The sequence below is a fragment of the Vulpes vulpes genome, chromosome 11 (genome assembly GCF_048418805.1).
Source record: "Vulpes vulpes isolate BD-2025 chromosome 11, VulVul3, whole genome shotgun sequence".
NCBI classification, from domain to species: Eukaryota; Metazoa; Chordata; class Mammalia; order Carnivora; family Canidae; genus Vulpes; species Vulpes vulpes.
Genome location: NC_132790.1, coordinates 63551871 through 63571301, shown reverse-complemented (window position 1 = coordinate 63571301; position 19431 = coordinate 63551871). Strand labels below are relative to the sequence as shown.

Genomic DNA, 19431 nt, shown 5'->3' with positions numbered 1-19431 from the left:
AGGGAGTCTTGCCCTGAGCCAGTTAAGACATCCTTCTCCCAGAGCAGCAGGTTGGGAGACACAAGTTGAAGGCTACTGGAGACACTATCTCATCATTTTGCTTGTGGTGGTGTTCACCTGAACTGCTATTACTGTCAAAATCCAATGAATGACTCAAAATAGAGGGTCTCCAAGATGTTCCATGGACCACCCATATATCCGTTTCAAATTGCATGGATACAGAGGCTAACGAGAGATTGCCATGGTGGTCATAAATACTCCCTATTCCAAGTCAACTTTCTTCACCATCAATAAACATCCATCTTACCTCCTAAAGTAAATCTGCATTAATAAAGTGTTGCTTTTATATAGTAAGGATCTATAGTATTTCTACTAAAACAACATTCTGGTGCTTTTAAAACATTCAGAAACTACAGCTATCAACTAATCCTGCATTACAATTTTTGAAAACTGAAGTCTGGAGCAGACCTACTTTGAAAGATGGCAAATTGCTACTAAAAATGCATGCACAGGTTAGTTGTCAACATTTATCAAAAAAAAAGTGCACAGAAGAATTAATTTGGGGCTTTTCTTTTTCCAAATAATTGTTCTGTTCACACAAAGGATAAATGCACTTTATCCCTTAAATGCAGTTTCCCTGGTGATGGAACTGCTCACATTCAATGCTGCCAGTACTGACCGCTACCTTAAAATTGATCAGCTAATAAAATTCGTTAGGGAGATATCTGACAGTGACTGCTTCCATAGCAAAGGCTGCACACGAATCAAGGTTTCTAACCAGGCATTCATGACACCGGTGCACCAGGATCAAACTAAACCATCCTGAAGGGAGAGAGTACTGAGCGGATATCATGTATAAAGATGACACCTTCATTAAAAGGCCTTCCTTTGTATGTGTATTAAATAAATATGCAATAACATGAAGAAACATATTCATATAGCAGGAACCACATAAACATACATCTGCACATATTATACTCTGAAAGGTTTATTTAAAACTATATTAAATGACACAGCCTTGATACAGTTTACCTACCTAATGTAAACCAATGCAACACATGGCTCTCTCTTCAAAAGGATATGTGCCTGGAAGCAAGTCAACAATAGTGTAAGGGAAGGATAATTCCTACACATCAATAAATTACCATGGAAAGCTTAATTAAAACTAAATTTATGCCTCACACATACTCATTACGATTCAACAGCATGACCTCTTCCCTCATCAAGTTCCAGAATCCAGACAGTCTCCCAGCTGAATTAACTGTATTTTTTTTTTAAGTCAAATGTCAAAATGAAAACATTATTTGGTCAAAGACACAAGAACCTGGGCTCTCCCAAGTTTATTCTGTTTCTCAAATATTTGTTATGTCCAAGCCTATTACCATATTTGGAGTCAAATTTTTTTTATCAGGTATCCTCTTTAGAGAATTTTAAACACTAATCCAAGGAAGAAAATAGTTAAAGTAAAACCCGTGTAGACCACACACAGTCCCACACATACACCCAAATCCATGCACATACACAATCATACACATGCTCTCATGCTTGCACACACACCAATCAATTCTTCAGGGGTCACTTTTGGGAAACAGTAATGAAGAATTAGGAAAAGAAGAAATATCTTGACTTTCCTGTTTCATATTCTTCTACTCAATTCATTTGTGAATATGTAGTAGGGTTGTATTTTTTCAGAAGCACCCAGCAAACAAGAATTTGATGAAAATCACACTGTACTTATACCAAATGAACTTGTGGCCATTTAAGTAAAAATAAGCCATATTAAAACCCATAATAATGTCACTAAAAGTATAAAAGTTAATTGAAGTAAGTACCATAATTTTAATCATCATATGCTTAAACAGCTGAGGACTCAAATTTACTTTTTTAAAAATATTTTATTCATTTATTCATGAGAGACAGAGAGAGAGAGACAGAGACACAGGCAGAGGAAGAAGCAAGCTCCATGCAGGGAGCCCAACGTGGGACTCGATCCCGGGGCCCCAGGATCAGGTCCTGGGCTGAAGGCGGCACTAAACCGCTGAGCCACCCGGGCTGCCCTCAAATTGATTTTTAAAAATATTTCAGAACCTATTTATAAAACAATTCCAGTGGCACATTCAGAGGCTTGCACCATCATCCCTTTCCCTTGGTCAATTAGACAGGAATATCTCCACCCAGTGCTCTCATTGTCAGAGAAAATCATGTGAATACCTGACTCCACTCCTTGCCAGTCACCATCCACTGTGTATGGGTACCTAAGCAACCCTTGATGTCTCCACATTCTGTTTCTAAACCACTCTAACTGCTAGAAAAATGGGTCCTCAAATCAATTTGTGAAACCAGCATGCCCAGCAGTTGTGCTAGGGCTAAAAGAGGCAAAGATGAATAGGACGTGGCTTTTAGCATAAAAATCATCTGGGGGGCTCCTGGGTTTGCTCAGTGGGTTAAGCATCTGCCTTCCACTCAGGTTGTGATCTCAGGATCCTGGGATTGAACCCCACCTTGGGCTCTGCACTCAGCAGGGAGTGTACTTATCTCTCTGTCCCTCCTCGCACCCTACCCTTCGCTTGTGCTTGCACTCTGTAATAAATAAATAGTCTTTAAAAAAAAAAATCCAGTCTGACACATAGTAGGCACTCAGTACCTGTAGAATAGGTAGAGGAATGATGGAGTGAGTAAGCTCACAACCAAGAGCAAAGCTAAGAAATGCAAGGCAAGCCACAAACAGGAGGCACATAATTTTAAATTCTCTAGTAGGCACACTTAAAAAGGTAAAAAAAAAAGGGGGGGGGGACCAGGTAAAATGAATTTTAATATATTAATTTCACCTAACCTAGAAAATATTTTCATTTCCACATTCAACCAGTATTAAAACACTATTATGAAAGAAAACATTTGATTTTTTTTTTAATTTTTATTTATTTATGATAGTCACAGAGAGAGAGAGAGAGAGAGAGAGGCAGAGACATAGGCAGAGGGAGAAGCAGGCTCCATGCACCGGGAGCCTGATGTGGGATTCAATCCTGGGTTTCCAGGATCGCGCCCTGGGCCAAAGGCAGGCGCCAAACCGCTGCGCCACCCAGGGATCCCGAAAGAAAACATTTGAAATGAAACATAATGAAATGAAAACATAATAAGATGAAACATTTTACCTTTTCTGGCACTACTTTGAAATACAGTGTACATTTTACATTTATAGTAATCTCAGTGCAGGCTAGCACATTCCAAAAGTGCATAAGCCCCACCTAAGTGGTGGCTCCCTCAGAAGAGAATGCAAGGGACAGAGTATTTCCATCATGGCAGAAAGTTCTAGTTGGGCAACACACCTCCCAAGGAAGGCAGTAAGTGCATGGTGGGGATGAGCAAGCATGCTGTAGGCAGGACATAGAGATGAACAGACTATGGAAGGCCTTGTTTGCCATGCTGAAGAGTACAAGCTTTATTCTATGGACAGCAAGGGGTAAAAGAGTGATAGAATTTTTCTAAAAAGTCAGTGGTGATCAGTGGTTTACAAAACACATATTCATAGGCTAGAATCAATCCATGATGAATACTCTTCCAATTCAAGATAAAACATTAAAAACAGGAGAAATGCAGTATGTTTTTCATAAAACTAAATTTATTCAGTGCAACAAGTAGCTCTTTATTCAGAAATTATATGCCTTGGAGGTGATTAAGTGTGGTGAGGGGGTGGGCATTAAATGAGCTTTTCTGAGATTGCAGTAACCACAGATTGCCACTATGCTTTAAAAATGCCCTTGCTGGTCAAATTTTAATAGTTGCAACATCATGCTGCTCCCAAAATTCTACTTTTATATTTTAGTTTGCAAATAAAATCCAAAATTCTGGAACTACCAGGTTTAAACAATTTTTGGACTTTACTAAGAGGGACACAGGGTCCAATGTGCACATATTCTTCTGTATCGTGATTTTCTTATTTCATACACATGTGCATGTAGTCATAATGCTTACACATGACTTTTTTTAAGGCTCCCCACCCAATGTGGGGCTTGAACTCACAACCAAGATTAAGAGTCACGTGCTGTACCGACTGAGCCAGCCAGGCGCCCCTCTTACACATGACTTTTATCTTAAGTTGCTACACAGTGATTCAGTATCTAATGTGAATTATTATTTATTCAGTCATTTCCATGATGTTCTGTGTTGGATCTATTACTTTACTAGTATGAATAGCTTTCCCCAAATTACTTTCTTCCTCCAACCCCAATTCCATGGATTAGTTCCTCAGAATATAGTTCTCAACAGGAAATTTATGGGTCAATGGCAATGAATAGCTTTGTTTTGTGCTCGGGTCTTACAGATTAAAAAGACAATATGCAGCACTACCAGTATTTTTTTTTTTAAAAGATCTTACCTATTATTTGTTCATAAGACACACAGAGAGAGAGAGAGGGGCAGAGACATAGGCAGAGGGAGAAGCAGGCTCCTTGAGGAGAGCCTGGTGTGGGACTCCATCCTGGCACTCCGGGACCATTCCCTGAGCCGAAGGCAGACACTCAACTGCTGAGCCACCAGATGTCCCACCAGTATTTCTTAACAGCCTAACCTATAATGGGCCATAATTATTTCTGATATTGATAGACAAAGTAGTCTTAATTTTCATTTCTTGAATTCCTAACAAAGATATGCCTATTATTTCAAATTCCCTATACTCATCTTTCCTAACTATTTCTAGTGAGGACTTTGCGTACTGACCTTTAAGATCTCAATTCTTTATATTTTGTAGGATAACCATTTAATCTTTACAAGTGTCCTATTATCTTCCCCCATGCTATGTGATTTCATTTAATATTTATTCTATTGCCTCTGGCCAGGCTATTTTTCCTTTTCTTTTTTTTTTTTCCCCTTCAGATATTCAGGCACATCTGTCTTGTGTATGATGATTTTCTTCATTGCTTCAGTGGTCCTAAGTTTATCTCCCCTATACAGCTGGGTTAAAAATGCTATTCCATTTTCCTCTAGTTATTTTATAGATAAATACAGTGGAATCCAAAGTCAAGTCCTTTTTTACTCTGAAATTAATATACTTTTAAAACTGCAGAACTTTCTAATATGAGTGAAATTTTCTCAGATTGTTCCCAAGGTGGATCTGTCCACATCATAATGACAGATGTCACCAAACAGCTACACTTCTCTAATCAGGAGTGAAGCTGAACAGGATATCTGAGAATCAGGATTTTTACCTCTTCCCTCAGAGGTGTTCAGCACCCTACAATTCTCTCAACTGCCACTGTTGACACTAACGCCTCAACAAGCTCACTTAAAATTAGATTTCAGCAAGAAAGGTCACCAGTAGACAAAAGCAACTGCCTGACGAAATACACAATTGCCCAGGGGTACAAAAATCAAATCACTATAGCTATAGAGGCATTTCACATATTTTTCATATAATGAAATTTCATGGGGAATTTCAATAATCGCCCCTCATGGGTGGAAAATAGAAAACAATAGGATAAAGGATAAAAGGAGTACATAACGTAATTGTGGGCAAAGCTGAGATCACGCTATATAAATTTTACTTACCTATACATGTAACAGAAAAAATAACCCAGAAGTAAATTTATTGAAAGCTTAAATAATGCTTATCTGAAAGGAGGTAGGACTATGGGTAATTCTGATTTTCTTCTTTAGGCTTCTTGTGCAATAGATATTTGGCATTATATACTTTATATAATTATTTTTATACACATATGCCTAAAGAACATACTTTTATTCTTTTCAAAATGACTTTTTAAAAAATGGAGGTAGAAAAGATTTGGGCATTATGTTGCATCATGTGCTACTGAAAATTAAGCTAAGTCACTTCAACTTTTATTTAAGCCATGGCTTATTCAATGCAAGCACCTCTGCTTTATTTCATATATTCCAGGCTTCTTAGCATCATTTGTAAGAGCCAGTGTATTAGAGATTTGCTATAATAGAATTCTCAAAATACCATGAACTTTCAACGTGTCTTTTTTCTTTTTCCTTTTTTTTTTTTTTTTAGGTGTCATCTCTAAGATACTTGCAAAAATATTCGCGGTGAGGTTTACATAAAAGCAACTCTCACGGTGTTGCGGTCAAGTTTGTTGGGGTTTTTTTAGTCCTTTTATGTTAGATAAATAATAAAGCATTTACTGGCAATGATAAATTGATAGAATATTTATGATTTCCTTGAAATACTCCAGCAAAAAAAAAAAATGGTAGAGAGAAAACAAGAACAACAGAAAGTTGGCACTGTTGGCACTGGGTCATGGATACCATTATTTTGTTCTACTTTGGGTACAAAGTGTTTCTATAATACAGTTTAAGATGCTGTGGAAACTGAAAAATATGTACAAGTGCATAACTATTCCTCATATCATTCAGTCTATCAAGGTTAAGCTCAGAGCTAAACACCATTTTTTTCTCTTTTTAACATCAGGGTGACTATTTCAAAGGCAGCATTTAATGCCATCTCTCTACTAGGTAATACAGAGTGTGTGCATGTGAAAATCTATCAGGAAAGACAGGTCTTGCATATGTATCTTGCAAACTCGATTCAGAAGATTCCAGATTTTCTGTCCTGGGCCAGTGTCAGACCAATATAGCAGGCTGACACAGCACAACTTGGCCCATAACATTTAGAAAATAAAACAAGATGCGTGCTGACTTGAGCCATAAGACCCTATGCCAGGAGGCCCATTGTGCTGCTCGCCACGGGCCAGGGCCCCCTGCTTCCCTCAGAGGATGGGCTGGTTCACCTGCAAGCCAGCTCCAGAGCCAAAAGCCTCAACGCAGGTTGGGCACCAAACACCACTATCATTGATTTCATACAGTCTATTCTTGGGAACAGTTGCAAAGGATGAGATGAACACTAAGGAAGTAGGATCCCCAAACTGATGGTTTCCCAATGTGTCAAAAGTAAAAACAAAGCATGGTCCTACAGAGGTTCATAAGGCACTCATAGCTGATAGGCTTTCAAGTGCACAGTTACAAGTGAACCTCAAATCTTCCTGGAGAGGAGGCTAAGGCCTGAGTTATTTCCAGTCTATAGATGCTGAAACCCAGATTCAAAGCTTTGAAAGACTTTGCTGCCAAACAAGAGTCTTCGGACTCTGAGGACAGTGCCCCTTCCCTACCTAGCACTCTGCTGAATGTGGTCTCTGATGGGAATGTCACGTCAAGGCAGGCACATTGCAAGTGAGGAACACAGAAAAAAGGTCTCATGCATCCTGAGTTCCGAAACCACCTCTATTACTTCCTGGCTACCCATGACTGTGTACTGTCTATCCTTTGCTATGAGCATGGTTGACTCCACTTCAACTTACACCCACATATCTGTGGGTTGGCTTGCCCGGCTTTGAGTCTCTCAAACACCTCATTTAACCTGAGACACAGAAACAAATTGTTTTTTCTATAACCAGGAGGCACTGCTATCATGGCTGTGTGGCTGGGAGGTTGGCTACTCATCATCTCTCTTCGTAATCAAGATGGTACAAGGGAAGGGGAAGTTGGCAGTGCAGTGGTAGTGGCCCTCAGTGCCCGGGGATGACTCAACCTAGAAGGAGAGCAAAGCCTACCTCTCTGACTTCATGAAGCTGGCCAGGATACTGACTCTTGGCTCTTCGGGCAGCTGCAGGCGACTTGTGATGCGTGATTGTGACAACACCGGGGGCCCCCGTGCTGAGGTGTCTCTGGCTACAGGGAGACGCAGGATTGGGCGTTCCATGGGGGAGCAAAGTGAGACTGCGGCTTCGGGAACTTGGAGTCGTCTAGAATAAGCAACAGTTGTCAAAACTCAGCAACCAACCTGCAGAACACAGCTAAGTGTTGGCTTCCATTTATTCTAGACCTCTTCATCTTTCCCCTTCATCTACTTAGAGGAATGAAGGCATGGGGGAAGTCCAGCAACACTGCATGCCCAAATCCCACACTCATTTCAAAGAGCCAACGTCCATTAACCATGCTTCTGGTCTCATCTCCAACTGTGTCTCCTGCCCTCCTCTATTGGCCATGAAAGGCTACTGGGTCCCCGCCAGATGCCAGAGACTATTATGGATCTGTGCCTCTCCATACATTACCTCCTCTTCCTAGAATGTTCTTCCCCTCATGGCTGGCAAACTTCAACTGAACCCTAAAACTCAGCTGTTTCCTGATGTGTGAATCATTTTCTGGTTTGCCTCAGCCTCCCTGCTACTCTCGTTCCACTGCAGTGAGATTATATTTATTCTACAGCTACCTTCTTAAAAGTTTTCCAAACTCATTTGTATATCCCCAAGACCTAGCACATAATGACTGTCTAATTTATTAGATACTTAATAAACGTCTGCTGCATGACTAAAAGTCCTTAGTTATCCACCAATGAATCCCCATGTGTTAGTGCAGGGCTCTTATTTCATCCTCAAGGAATATATAATCCGAGTAACAATATAGTAGAAGATAAAGATGGCAACTCAACCTAGTGGAGATGAATTTTTTCAATAACTGCGATTGAGGTAACTGGGCACCCATCTGAAAAACAAAGTTAGATTCATCTCCCAGATCATAGACCCTAACTGGATCAAAGACATTTTAAAAAGGGGGAAAAAGCACTGGAAGACCTGGAGCCCTGGGGCAAAGGAAAGGCCTAACAGCTCAAAATCCAAATGCCATAAAAGAAAAAACAACAAATTTGACTACCTAAAAAAAAAAAACCTCTGCACAGGAAACCACTTTATTTCTTTTTAAAGATTTTATGTATTTATTTATGAGAGACACAGAGAGAGGCATAGACACAGGCACAGAGAGGAGCAGGCTCCCCACGGAGAGCCCAATGAGGACCCCAGAATCACACCCTGAGCGGCTCAACCTCTGAGCAACCCAGACATTCCAGAAAACAACTTTAAAAAACCCATTCCCACAGGGGCACCTGGTTGGCTTAGAGTATGTGACTCTTGATCTTGTGGTCATGGGTTCAAGCCCCATGTTGGGTATAGAGATTACTAAATATAAATAAATAAACAAACAAACTTTAAAAGAAAAAAGCCCACTCCCTCCACCAACAAAGCCAAACAATAAACTAGGAAAAATACTTTCAACTTGTTTCAAATGCCTCGCCATGCCACTTTATAATTAAGAATGGAAATCCTAGGAATTGATAGGAACAGCAAACTATAAAAATGGGGCAAGATAGGAACAGACAGTTAACATATAAAGTCTTTAAACCATATGAAACATGTAGAACTGTATTCATTAAATGTAAATGCTGCTTGGAAATGTATCCTTCAATACACCTGCTCCGAGGGGAAATGGCGTAGGTATCCACCATGAGCCATCACAGAAGGAAGTTTAATGGCAGAGGATGGGAAACAACCCAAAGGTCCAACAGTATGGGATACATTCAATAAATAATGGTACACCTACATAATCTGACACTACTAAGCTGAGAAAGAATGAGAAAGGTCTGTATCATTTGGTCTGGGGAAAAAAAATCTCTACACTACAGAGTTAAGTGAGAAAAAGCAAGGTTTAGATCTGTCATATAGCATGCAAAGTTCTGCATCAAAATGTGAAAAGTATTTTTATTGTTATTTGCTTAAAATTATTTGTTTAAAGCAGAAAAATACCCTAGAAGGAGACCCACAAAACTAAAAAAGTAGCTACTTATTTGTGGAGAAGTAGAGAATGAGAGAAGAACAGAGAGGAAGGGAGACTTTTTTTCCCCTTCAACTGTCTCTTATGTTCTTTTTGAACCATGTGAACATATTACTTACCCAAAATTTGCTCAACTCTACAAAGAACTTACATTCTAAATGTTCCTATCCTTCACTTCAGCTTGAGAGAAGGCAGTTCAAGGATATGCTGACTCATACCAGCTTGTGTATTTCAGTGATCAAATATTTACTGAACACCTACTATGTGCCAAGGAGAATATCTATGTTGTGGTCTCAAGAAGAAAACAGGAGATGTACGGGACAGTCTTTCCTTATAGATGCTTATTGCTGGGAACAGAGGATACAGACAGAAGCACACATACACGAGCACACACACAGTAAGAAAGTGCAGAGCAAGGTGTTAATTCAGCAATACAGCCAGAAAATGCCAAAGAAAGAGATTCACTAGAGCTGACCTCATTGCACAGCTCTGAGAGTGAAGGATATGAAGCCTGAGCAGGATTGAAGGAGACAGAGACAGCACCTTCAAAGCGGGTCTTAGCCTTAGGCATAGAGTGACAGTCAACAGTTCTAAAAGCTATTAAATGTTAATGATCTGTAATTTTCAAACTGTCAAGGGGTTGGGAGTGGGGTGTGAGGTGGGGTGGAAATCAGACCTCGATATTGTCCTGCAACATCAGAGTAGCTTGTAAAGCTTCTCTGGATTGAACTTGGATATAATCAATAGGAATACAAATATAGTTGGAAAGCAGTGTGTCGCTTTTAAATAACCTCATATATAGACAATTGGAGAATTTTTTTGTCTAAGAATTACATATACTTTGATTACAATGAAATACAACAGGCATCTACTTTCTGCTTTAATGCTTTCACTTGGAGTGTGGAGGATGAAAGCAGCTATTTCTTTAATCCTTTAATGACAGTAAATTTGCTTAAGCAGTCAAAGCCTACTGAAATACATTTTGATTGTTTGGGAGGCTTATTCTAACCGAAGAAAAGGCAGCTTTTTCATTGAGCTTTGAAGCCACGCGTCCAAGGTTCCCTCCCCTAGCTCTACCAGGTTCTAGCGCTGTTGACTTCAGTTGAATTATTTGCTTTCTTATTAAGCATCAATTACCTAATCTTTAAAAAAGGAATAATAATATTGACCCTTAAAAGCCATTATGAAGATTAAATTAGATCGTTCACATAAAACGCTTAGCACAGTAGAAAACTGTATGGCCAAAGTTTGTTTCTTTCCTTCTATCACTTAAAACTTGATCAATGAAGGCCTTATTGATTTTTAAAATGTTAAGAAGTCACTTAGCAGTGACTGACCTCATTTTTTTTTTTACAGATCAAAGTGGTGATGAAGTCCAAAATATAATTAAATACTGGAGAATCTATATGGTTGGCCATTAAATTGAAAGATTGTAGGGGGAGAAAACATTCTAGATGCTGGGGAGAATAAGAACCCATTTGACATTGGACAGGAAGAAAACTTTGGCAAGAAGCACCTCTGCCTGGAGCAGTATCACTGTAAATGGAAATAAATCAAGAAACTCACCCAGAAGCCAAATTATTCCACTGTGAATGTCTAACTTCATGATCATTACTTGAATGGCTGTCAATTCACAAGCAATAAATTTGAGTGGAAAAACCTTTAATTTCCTATTAACTGTGGGATCCTCATGGTTTAATTCACACCAGTGCCTCCTCTCAGGGTAAATATGAACAAAAAAAGCCTGATTCTTGGTAAATTCCATAGGTCGTCAAGCTCCAGGAGAAAAAGGGAGACCAACAAACTACAACTGCTAAGAACAAGAAGGCTCTCTTTCCATGGGCAACCTGTCTAAAATTTCCAGGTTGTTTTTTTTAAATTGTGTTTAGCTATCATACACACTCATCCCTGCTACTATTTTACAACAAAACATTATCAGAGTTTGAGAAACAATATGGCAGGTTTTTATTTCAAGTATTTACTTCAGTGAGGGCAACTAGAAATGCCACAAATGCCATCTGTGAAAAATCTGGAGTTAAGGGTAACTGCTTCTCTCCGGGAATAAGATTCACCTTTTACCAGGGGTGCCTGGGTGGCTCAGTTGGTTAGGCATCTGCCTTCAGCTCAGGTCACGACCCCAGAGTCCTGGGATGGAGCCCCCCATTAGGCTCACTGCTCAGTGCAGAGGCTGCTTCTCCCTCTGCCTGCTTCTCCCCCTGCTTGTGCTCTCTCTGTCCAATACATAAATAAAATCTTAAAAAAAAAAATATTCACCCTATACCTAAGAGAATCCATCCTTGTATCTTCTATCCCATATAGCGCCTGCCTGACAAATGGGGGTGATGCCAAAGAAGAAAATGCAGTCCCAGGTGAGACAAAGCGCTGATGCTCACCCTGCCCAGACATTCGACATGCAGTCGGGTTTCACAATATTTATCAACCGCTGGTTTTTCCTACACACTTCATCAGATCCCTTAAATTCCCCCTCTTTGCAGGAAGATACACCTACATACATTTTGTACTTACTGGCTAAAATGGGCATGAAGGAAAGGCATGATTGAAAAAAGGGAGAAAGCACTTGAAAGAATATCAAGGGAAATCAAACACTGAGCTGGGAGATACAGTCGAGTCTGGGAAGATTTACGGCAGAATCACTGAACTATCCAGAAGCTGTGGGTGGGGAACGGTTAAGAGCACAGTTTCAAAAGTCAATGGTCTGAGTTCAAATCTCAGCTCCAGCACTCATGAACTAGGTGGCCTAGTAAAGTAGCATGGCGTTTTTGCTTCTAAAATTCTACTTTTTTCCCCCACTTCTAAAATTTTAATATTATCTATCTCACTGAGTTGTTGGAAAATGAAATGAGAAGAGATAGGTAGGGCATGTGCCACATACTTAGCATGAAGTATCGTCATTATCATTCATAAATTAATAAAAATTAGGCCTTCAGGCACCAACACAGATGAAGGATTGTTTAATGGTCCCAGAGTCAAATACATGGACTGTTTTCATCAACACTACCTTAAGTAGACACAGTTTTACCACTTCCGCAATTAAAAAAAAAATAAAAATAAAATAAAGAATAATCATCCTAATTACTTTTTTAAAGAAAAGCAGTTTGCTTCAGGGAAAAAGCACATTTAAAATATGATTTCACATTTGCAAAAATATGTCTGTTGTAGAAGTTAACATGCCTGTAGGTAATGTCAATGCTACATGGGTACTAAAAATAAATAATTAGTTTAAATAAGTAATAGGCAATTTCCCATTAATATTTTGGAATAAAACAAAACCTCAAATAGTAAAGATCACTTGCTGGTCCTAAGACCCTCTTAAAACATACCAGAAGTTGTAATTAGGCTTGCTGCAGCTGAAATTTAAAAACTGAAAAGGAATAAGGGGGGAAATATCTTAAAAATACATTTGTGGCAATCACTTCTACAGAAAGTTTTCTGATGAAAAAAAAAAAAAAAATCCCTGAAAGTCAATGATTTATAACAGCATTCAAATGACATTTAATTTGAAGCATATTTTCCTCACTTCCTTGAATTCTGTCCTACTGAAGGGAAAAAAAGACACTATATTTCAAAATAGCCCACGGGAGACAAAAAACAAAACTAGTCTGGGTGTGTGTGTGTGTGTGTGTGTGTGTAAGATTTTATTTATTTATTTGAGAGAGAAAGAGCAGAAATGGGAGGAGCAAGAGAGGGAAAAGCAGGGTCCCCACTGAGCAGGGAACCTAATTCATGTAGGGCTGGATCCCAGGACCTTAGGATCCTGATCTGAACGAAGGCAGACACTTAACAACTCTGATCAACTAAAATCTTTCATTACATTCCTTTCTCTTCCCCCAGAAAAGAAAAAATCAATGTAGTATTTTCCTAAATATGTGAAAGCTAAGCATAAGAATTGGGATTTATTCCTTTTCTTTCAGAAGTAAGCATACTTCTATCAACAAAAAGGAAAAGCATCAGTTTTTAAAATATTACAATTGAGGACCTTAAAATCATTCAGAATTTGATTTTCCCGTTACTCAACATCCAATGAAAATGTATAGTATTTTTTTTTAAGTTTTTTTTTAAATTTTTATTTATTTACGATAGTCACAGAGAGAGAGAGAGAGAGGCAGAGACACAGGCAGAGGGAGAAGCAGGCTCCATGCACCGGGAGCCCGACATGGGACTCGATCCCGGGTCTCCAGGATCGCGCCCTGGGCCAAAGGCAGGCGCTAAACCGCTGCGCCACCCAGGGATCCCCTAGTGTTATTTTTTTTAAGTAGGCTCCACACTCAAAATGGAGCTTGAACTCATGATCCTAAGATCAAAAGTCACGTGCTCTACTGATTGAGCCAGCCAGCAGCCCTCAAAATTTATGGTGTTTAATCTATTCCACTATTTTGCTTCACAGCTGTATGTGGACCTTTGCATTTGCTTTGCTTTTGGCTTTTTAATATTCTGTTATCCTAAGCTTGCATTAATCAGATCCAAAGTAGAAATAAAAGGTTTTAAAACTGAGACATTTCCCAACTTCATTCCCATGACTAATTTTTTAAAAATTATACTTCACTTGCTCTACTTTTCCAAATTCTTGCCTTCTTGCAGAAATAAAAATTTCAGCTTTCAGTTACAAAATCTACTAGGGAAGTCTCGGGAATTTCTTCCATTTTCATCTGCAAATCCTTAATATATCATAAATATTTCCCTCTAATTTTATATCAATACCCTCTTTTAAAGCATATTTGTGTATGTGCTTTGTGTATGTGTATAGCACATACACAAATATGTGCCAAAGTGTGCAAAGGGAAAAGAATGGTTTTCCCCAGAGAGGCAGTCTCTAGCCTGCTTCTGATCATGACCATGTGAACCTGAGATTATACCTACAAATGGCAGATCTTTGAAAAACAGTGCAAACAAATGCATGTAATTCCATTTCCCGCAAGTAAAGGACAAGAAAACTTGACATTCTTCAGTTTGCCTTGTCTCCCAACATTTTCAGCCCCCAAATAAATTCTCTAACAGCTAATCTAACCACTCCAGAATCCCTAACCATGCTCTGGCCCAGCCTCCAGCTAGATCAACCTTGCAGGTCTCAGGTACTTGGCCCCTTATCACACACTGCCCTCCCCGCCCCGCCCCCCCAAAATTCCCCAGCTCTCACTACCTTCCTGATCTAGGCAGTTAAGTGCAAGACATTCCACCCACCACCCCTCCTTTCACCCACCAACCACATCCTATATTTGGGAATTTGCAATTCAAGGGCCAAGTCTCCTTTTGGATGCTTTCTGCTAAAAGCATGAAGATTCTCTCCACTGACCAAGCCCAATTCTCATCTTTTCTCATGCTGTGAAACTGTAGAATTTTAGAACTAGGGGAAAAAAAAAACCCTCAGTCTAGTCTTCTCTTTTGATAGACCTAAAAACATCATTAAAAAGATAAAATTATAAGTATCATTCAAAATTCAACTAAAAAAGTCTGATTCAAGGCTCAGCCTCTCCAGGTGGCCCTTCTCAATTACATGAGGATCTAGTTATTTAAATCGCGTTTCACACAAAGTTTGACATTAAAATAATTGATAAAAAGAAAGCAGATATCTCTTACACATTCCTACTTCTTATCCAACACTTCAATTCACTAACCTATCATTATAAAAATATACACACAACACTGCATTGAAAGCAGGATAAATGTGTACTATATTCTCTTGGAATTACAGATCCTCAAAGAAAATAATTTTATTTTATATATGTTGTTTGCAAATAACATGAAACCAAGATCTTTTAATCCCAGATTGCCATTTTAATTTAAAAAAAATCTGAAAACAAGGACTAGAAAGAAGTTGCCTTAACTTAGTTACATACCAAAAATGAGAGTACCCACAATACTTAAAGATGTTTAGTTTCATTGCTTTTCATTTTAGAAATAAGTATTCCAATATTATCACTGTTTAACATAGTATTGGTGACACTAGCCGATAGAAAGAAAGAAAGAAAGAAAGAAAGAAAGAAAGAAAGAAAGAAGTAGGAAGATAGGAAAGGAAGGAAAGAAAGAAAGAAAAAAAGAAAGAGGAGGTAGGAAGATAGGAAAGGAAGGAACAGGGACACCTGGATGGCTCAATGGTTGAACGTCTGCCTGTGGCTCAGGTCATGATCCTGGGGTCTGGGAATCGAATCCTGCATCAAGCTCTCTGAGAGGAGCCTGCTTCTCCCTCTGCCTGTCTCCGCCTCTCTCTCTGTGTCTCTCATGAATGAATACATAAAATCTTAAAAAAAAAAAAAAAAAAAAAGGAAAGGAAGAAAAATGTAACTGGCCCTAGATGTGATTTTACAAAAAAGGAAAAAAAAAACCTACTGACTACAGCAAAGTTGTCAGATGAACTTAGAGAAGTCCCTAACATTCTTCTGCATCAATAATAACCAAATGAGAAATATAATAGGAAATAAGACATTCATAATAGCAAAAAAATCTATAATGTATAGATATTAATCCAATAAAGAACACATAAGACCTTTACAGAAAAGTTTTTTAAATCTATTAAAAGAAATCGATAAGAATCAAGAAAACAGAGATAACACATACCAGGTTAATGAATAAGACTTAATATTATAAAGAAGTCTCATCTCCTGAATTTTTATATAATTATTCTAATAAAAATCCAGTAAGAATTTTTGAACAAATCAACAAGTTCCTTATTTTTAAGATTTTATTTATTTACTTGAGAGAGAGAGAGATAGTGTGAGAGAGAGAGAGAAAGAGACAGCATTAATGGGGAGGAGAGGGAGAAGCAGGCTCTCTGGCTAAGCAGGGGACCCAACACGGGGCTCAATCCCAGGACCCCAGGATCATGACCTGAGCCAAAGGCAGATGCTTAACCAGCTAGCCACCCAGGTGCCCCATAAATCAACAAATTTATTCTAATATATAAATGGAAGAATAAAGGTTTGTGAGGGGCCAAGTTAATTTTGAAAAGGGAGAATCATCTTACCAGATATAAATATTAAATGACAAGGCCACAATGCTTAATGATTATAGGGTATTCATGCAGAAATTAGTAAGCTTAAAGCTGGAAAAGACGGCATATATTAAAAAAATATGAAACGTGGTATACTACAGAAGCAGCATAATAAACCAGTAAAGGGAAGGAATGAGATGGGGAAAGCAAACATAGCTGACTCTGTAACCTCACGGCATATACAAAGGTAAAAACTGAAATGTAAATAGTAGAACTACAAAACTAATGAAAGAAAATGTGGGAGAGGATCTACATAACTCTGAATGTAGAAAAGCTTTTCTTACAAGACCAAAAGTACGAAGCAAAAGTTGAACATTTGATGGACTGGACTACATTATAAGGGTTTCTCTTCGACAAGGATATTTTATTATTTTTTTAAGATTTTATTCATTTTTTCATGAGAGACACAGAGTGAGAGAGAGAGAGAGAGAGAGAGAGAGAGAGAGGCAGAGCCACAGGCAGAGGGAGAAGCAGGCTCCATGCAGGGAGTCTGATGCGGGACTCGATCTCAGGATTCCAGGATCACACCCTGGGCCACAGTCAGGCGCTAAACCACTGAGCCACCCAGGGATCCCCGACAAGGATATTTTAGACAAAATCAACAAATGTATGGGGACTGGGAGAAGACATATTAACATCTAGAACGTACGAGGGGTTCCTACAAATAAAAACCAGAATACACTATAAAAATCGACAAAGGATAAGAATAGTCAACACACAGAAGAAGAAAGATGAATGGCTAACAAATAGATCAAGGAATCAGAGAAATACAAATTAAAATAACTAGATTTTACTCCCACCAGATTTGCCAAAATTAAAGAGTAAAATACTACCATGGAATGGCAAGGATATAAAGATACCGGATTATCGTGCATTGCTAGTGGGAAAGCAGACTGGTGGAGCCATTTTGGTGGCCGTATAACAGAATTTAATGAAAATATATGCACATTCCTGATGATCCTGAAGCTTCCTATTGGGCAGGTACACAACAAACATGCTCACGGTCACATGTATATACAAGTATATATTCAAGGATGTTCACTTTTATGAGGGTAGGGAGTCTGAGGCAATGTAAGATTTCATATAAATAAAATGTAGACTGTACATACAATAAATAGGCATGCATGGGTTAGAAGTAATGATGTAGAGATAGGACCAGTCACATCCATAAAATGTACTGCTGAGTTAGAAAAGTTTAAGAAGGATAAGATTTGCAGAACACCACAACTTACACAAATTCAAAACACATATAGACAAACAAAGACCGATGCATATCCAAGGAATCGATACTAATGAAGATGAAGGGGACGGGAGCAGGGAGAAGAAGGAAGACAATTATAAGAATTCTTAAAAGTTTCTTTTTTAATAAAAGGCCTTCTTCAGACTCATAAATTTGCCATAATCCAAGAATGATGGTAACGGCTTAATTATATTTATAATAGTAAATACCATGTAAATGTGAACAATGTGCCATAAACTGTATTAATATATACACACTTTAAATCATGGAACTGTGTTTATAATCTCGTAAAGTAGGTACTGTAATTTCCATTTCACAGATGAGGAAAATGAGGCACAGAGAGGATTATATCATTCCCCAAGTCACGCAGCTTAATAAATCTAATAAATCCCGCGGCAGGGATTCAAATACAGGCCAGCTGGTCCCCAAGGCCATGCTCTTGGCCATGACGCTGCACCCAGTCAGCAGAGGTGATTTCACCCAGTCTCTTCAACTCCAGTCCAAAACAACAAAACATTTTACAGAACACTGTGGCTGATAGCTCAGTTGGCATTTTGGAGAAAAAAAAATGACTTTTTAATTTTAAAGTCCCATAGAGCATACCAATTCTCAAATACTTAAATACACTGATTAAGCCTAAACTACATGAAGCTGATGAGGGAGCAGAAGGTTACCTGAAGACAAAGCACAAGCTGACACCCTGCAAACCACCTCCCCCAATTCCTGGATGGGATATGTGTGAGATTCTTCCAGAAAGCTCCCAACTGTCTTAACATTATGCTTTACTTGAGGGCAAAAAAAACCCCTTAACTTGACAATGGCAAGGCCTCCAGAATCTTGTAGGGTCCTCTTTAACATATGAAAGTTTTTTTGAAAGCCTCCCTTTTTCCTTACCCCCACCCTCCCAAGTATATAGTCAGCCATGCCTCACAACCCCAGTGCAGCAGCTCTTTCAGCCCATGGGTCCTATTCTCCATGCTCTAATAAAACCACTTTTTTTGCACCAAAGACATCTCAACAATTCTTTCTTGGCCGTCGGCTCCAGACCCTATCCTAACAAACCTCACCTACATTCCAAAACTACATCAAAGCTAATACTTCAAAATTTTTAAATGTTTAATTACCCATAATAATAAGGCCCATGTTTGATGGATAGTACATCTATAGGTGTCAAAGATAAGATGAAGTCCCCCAATTCTCATAGCATTCAATGTGTTTTATCCACACATCTCCCTCCATGTCCTACTGTCTCCTCTAGCCTGTGACAGCCCCCAGGCCAGGGCCTGTGACAGCCCCCAGGCCAGGGCCTGTGACTAACCAGCCTCTGTGTATCCAATGAAAGCTGATCCAGGGCCTCACCTTGCAAATATTGTGAATGCAATAAAGACAGAGAACAATGAATCCCCACAAACCTCACTTTCAGCAGCTGGTTAAACCACTGCTCTTTCCCTGAAAACCTAATTTTAAAAATACCAACAATGATTCACTATCTCCTCTCCTTTTCCAAGAGGAAGAGTCTGGAAAAGATACACCACACACAATTTTACATAAAAACAAAATGTCCAAAAAG

General features: G+C 38.9%; 1 protein-coding gene across 4 annotated transcripts in view; it reads right to left on the bottom strand.

The window, feature by feature from the left end:
• Window positions 1-19431, bottom strand: part of OSBPL10 (oxysterol binding protein like 10) — a 294626-nt gene that overhangs the window by 138518 nt on the left and 136677 nt on the right. For 3 of the 4 annotated variants that reach the window (XM_072726621.1, XM_026000903.2, XM_072726618.1), the window contains one exon: window positions 7563-7754. The exons of the other annotated variant lie outside the window; for it this stretch is intronic. In XM_072726621.1, coding sequence (XP_072582722.1) covers window positions 7563-7754 — 192 coding nt within the window. The remainder of the gene's footprint in view (window positions 1-7562; window positions 7755-19431) is intronic. 4 annotated transcript variants of the gene reach the window in all.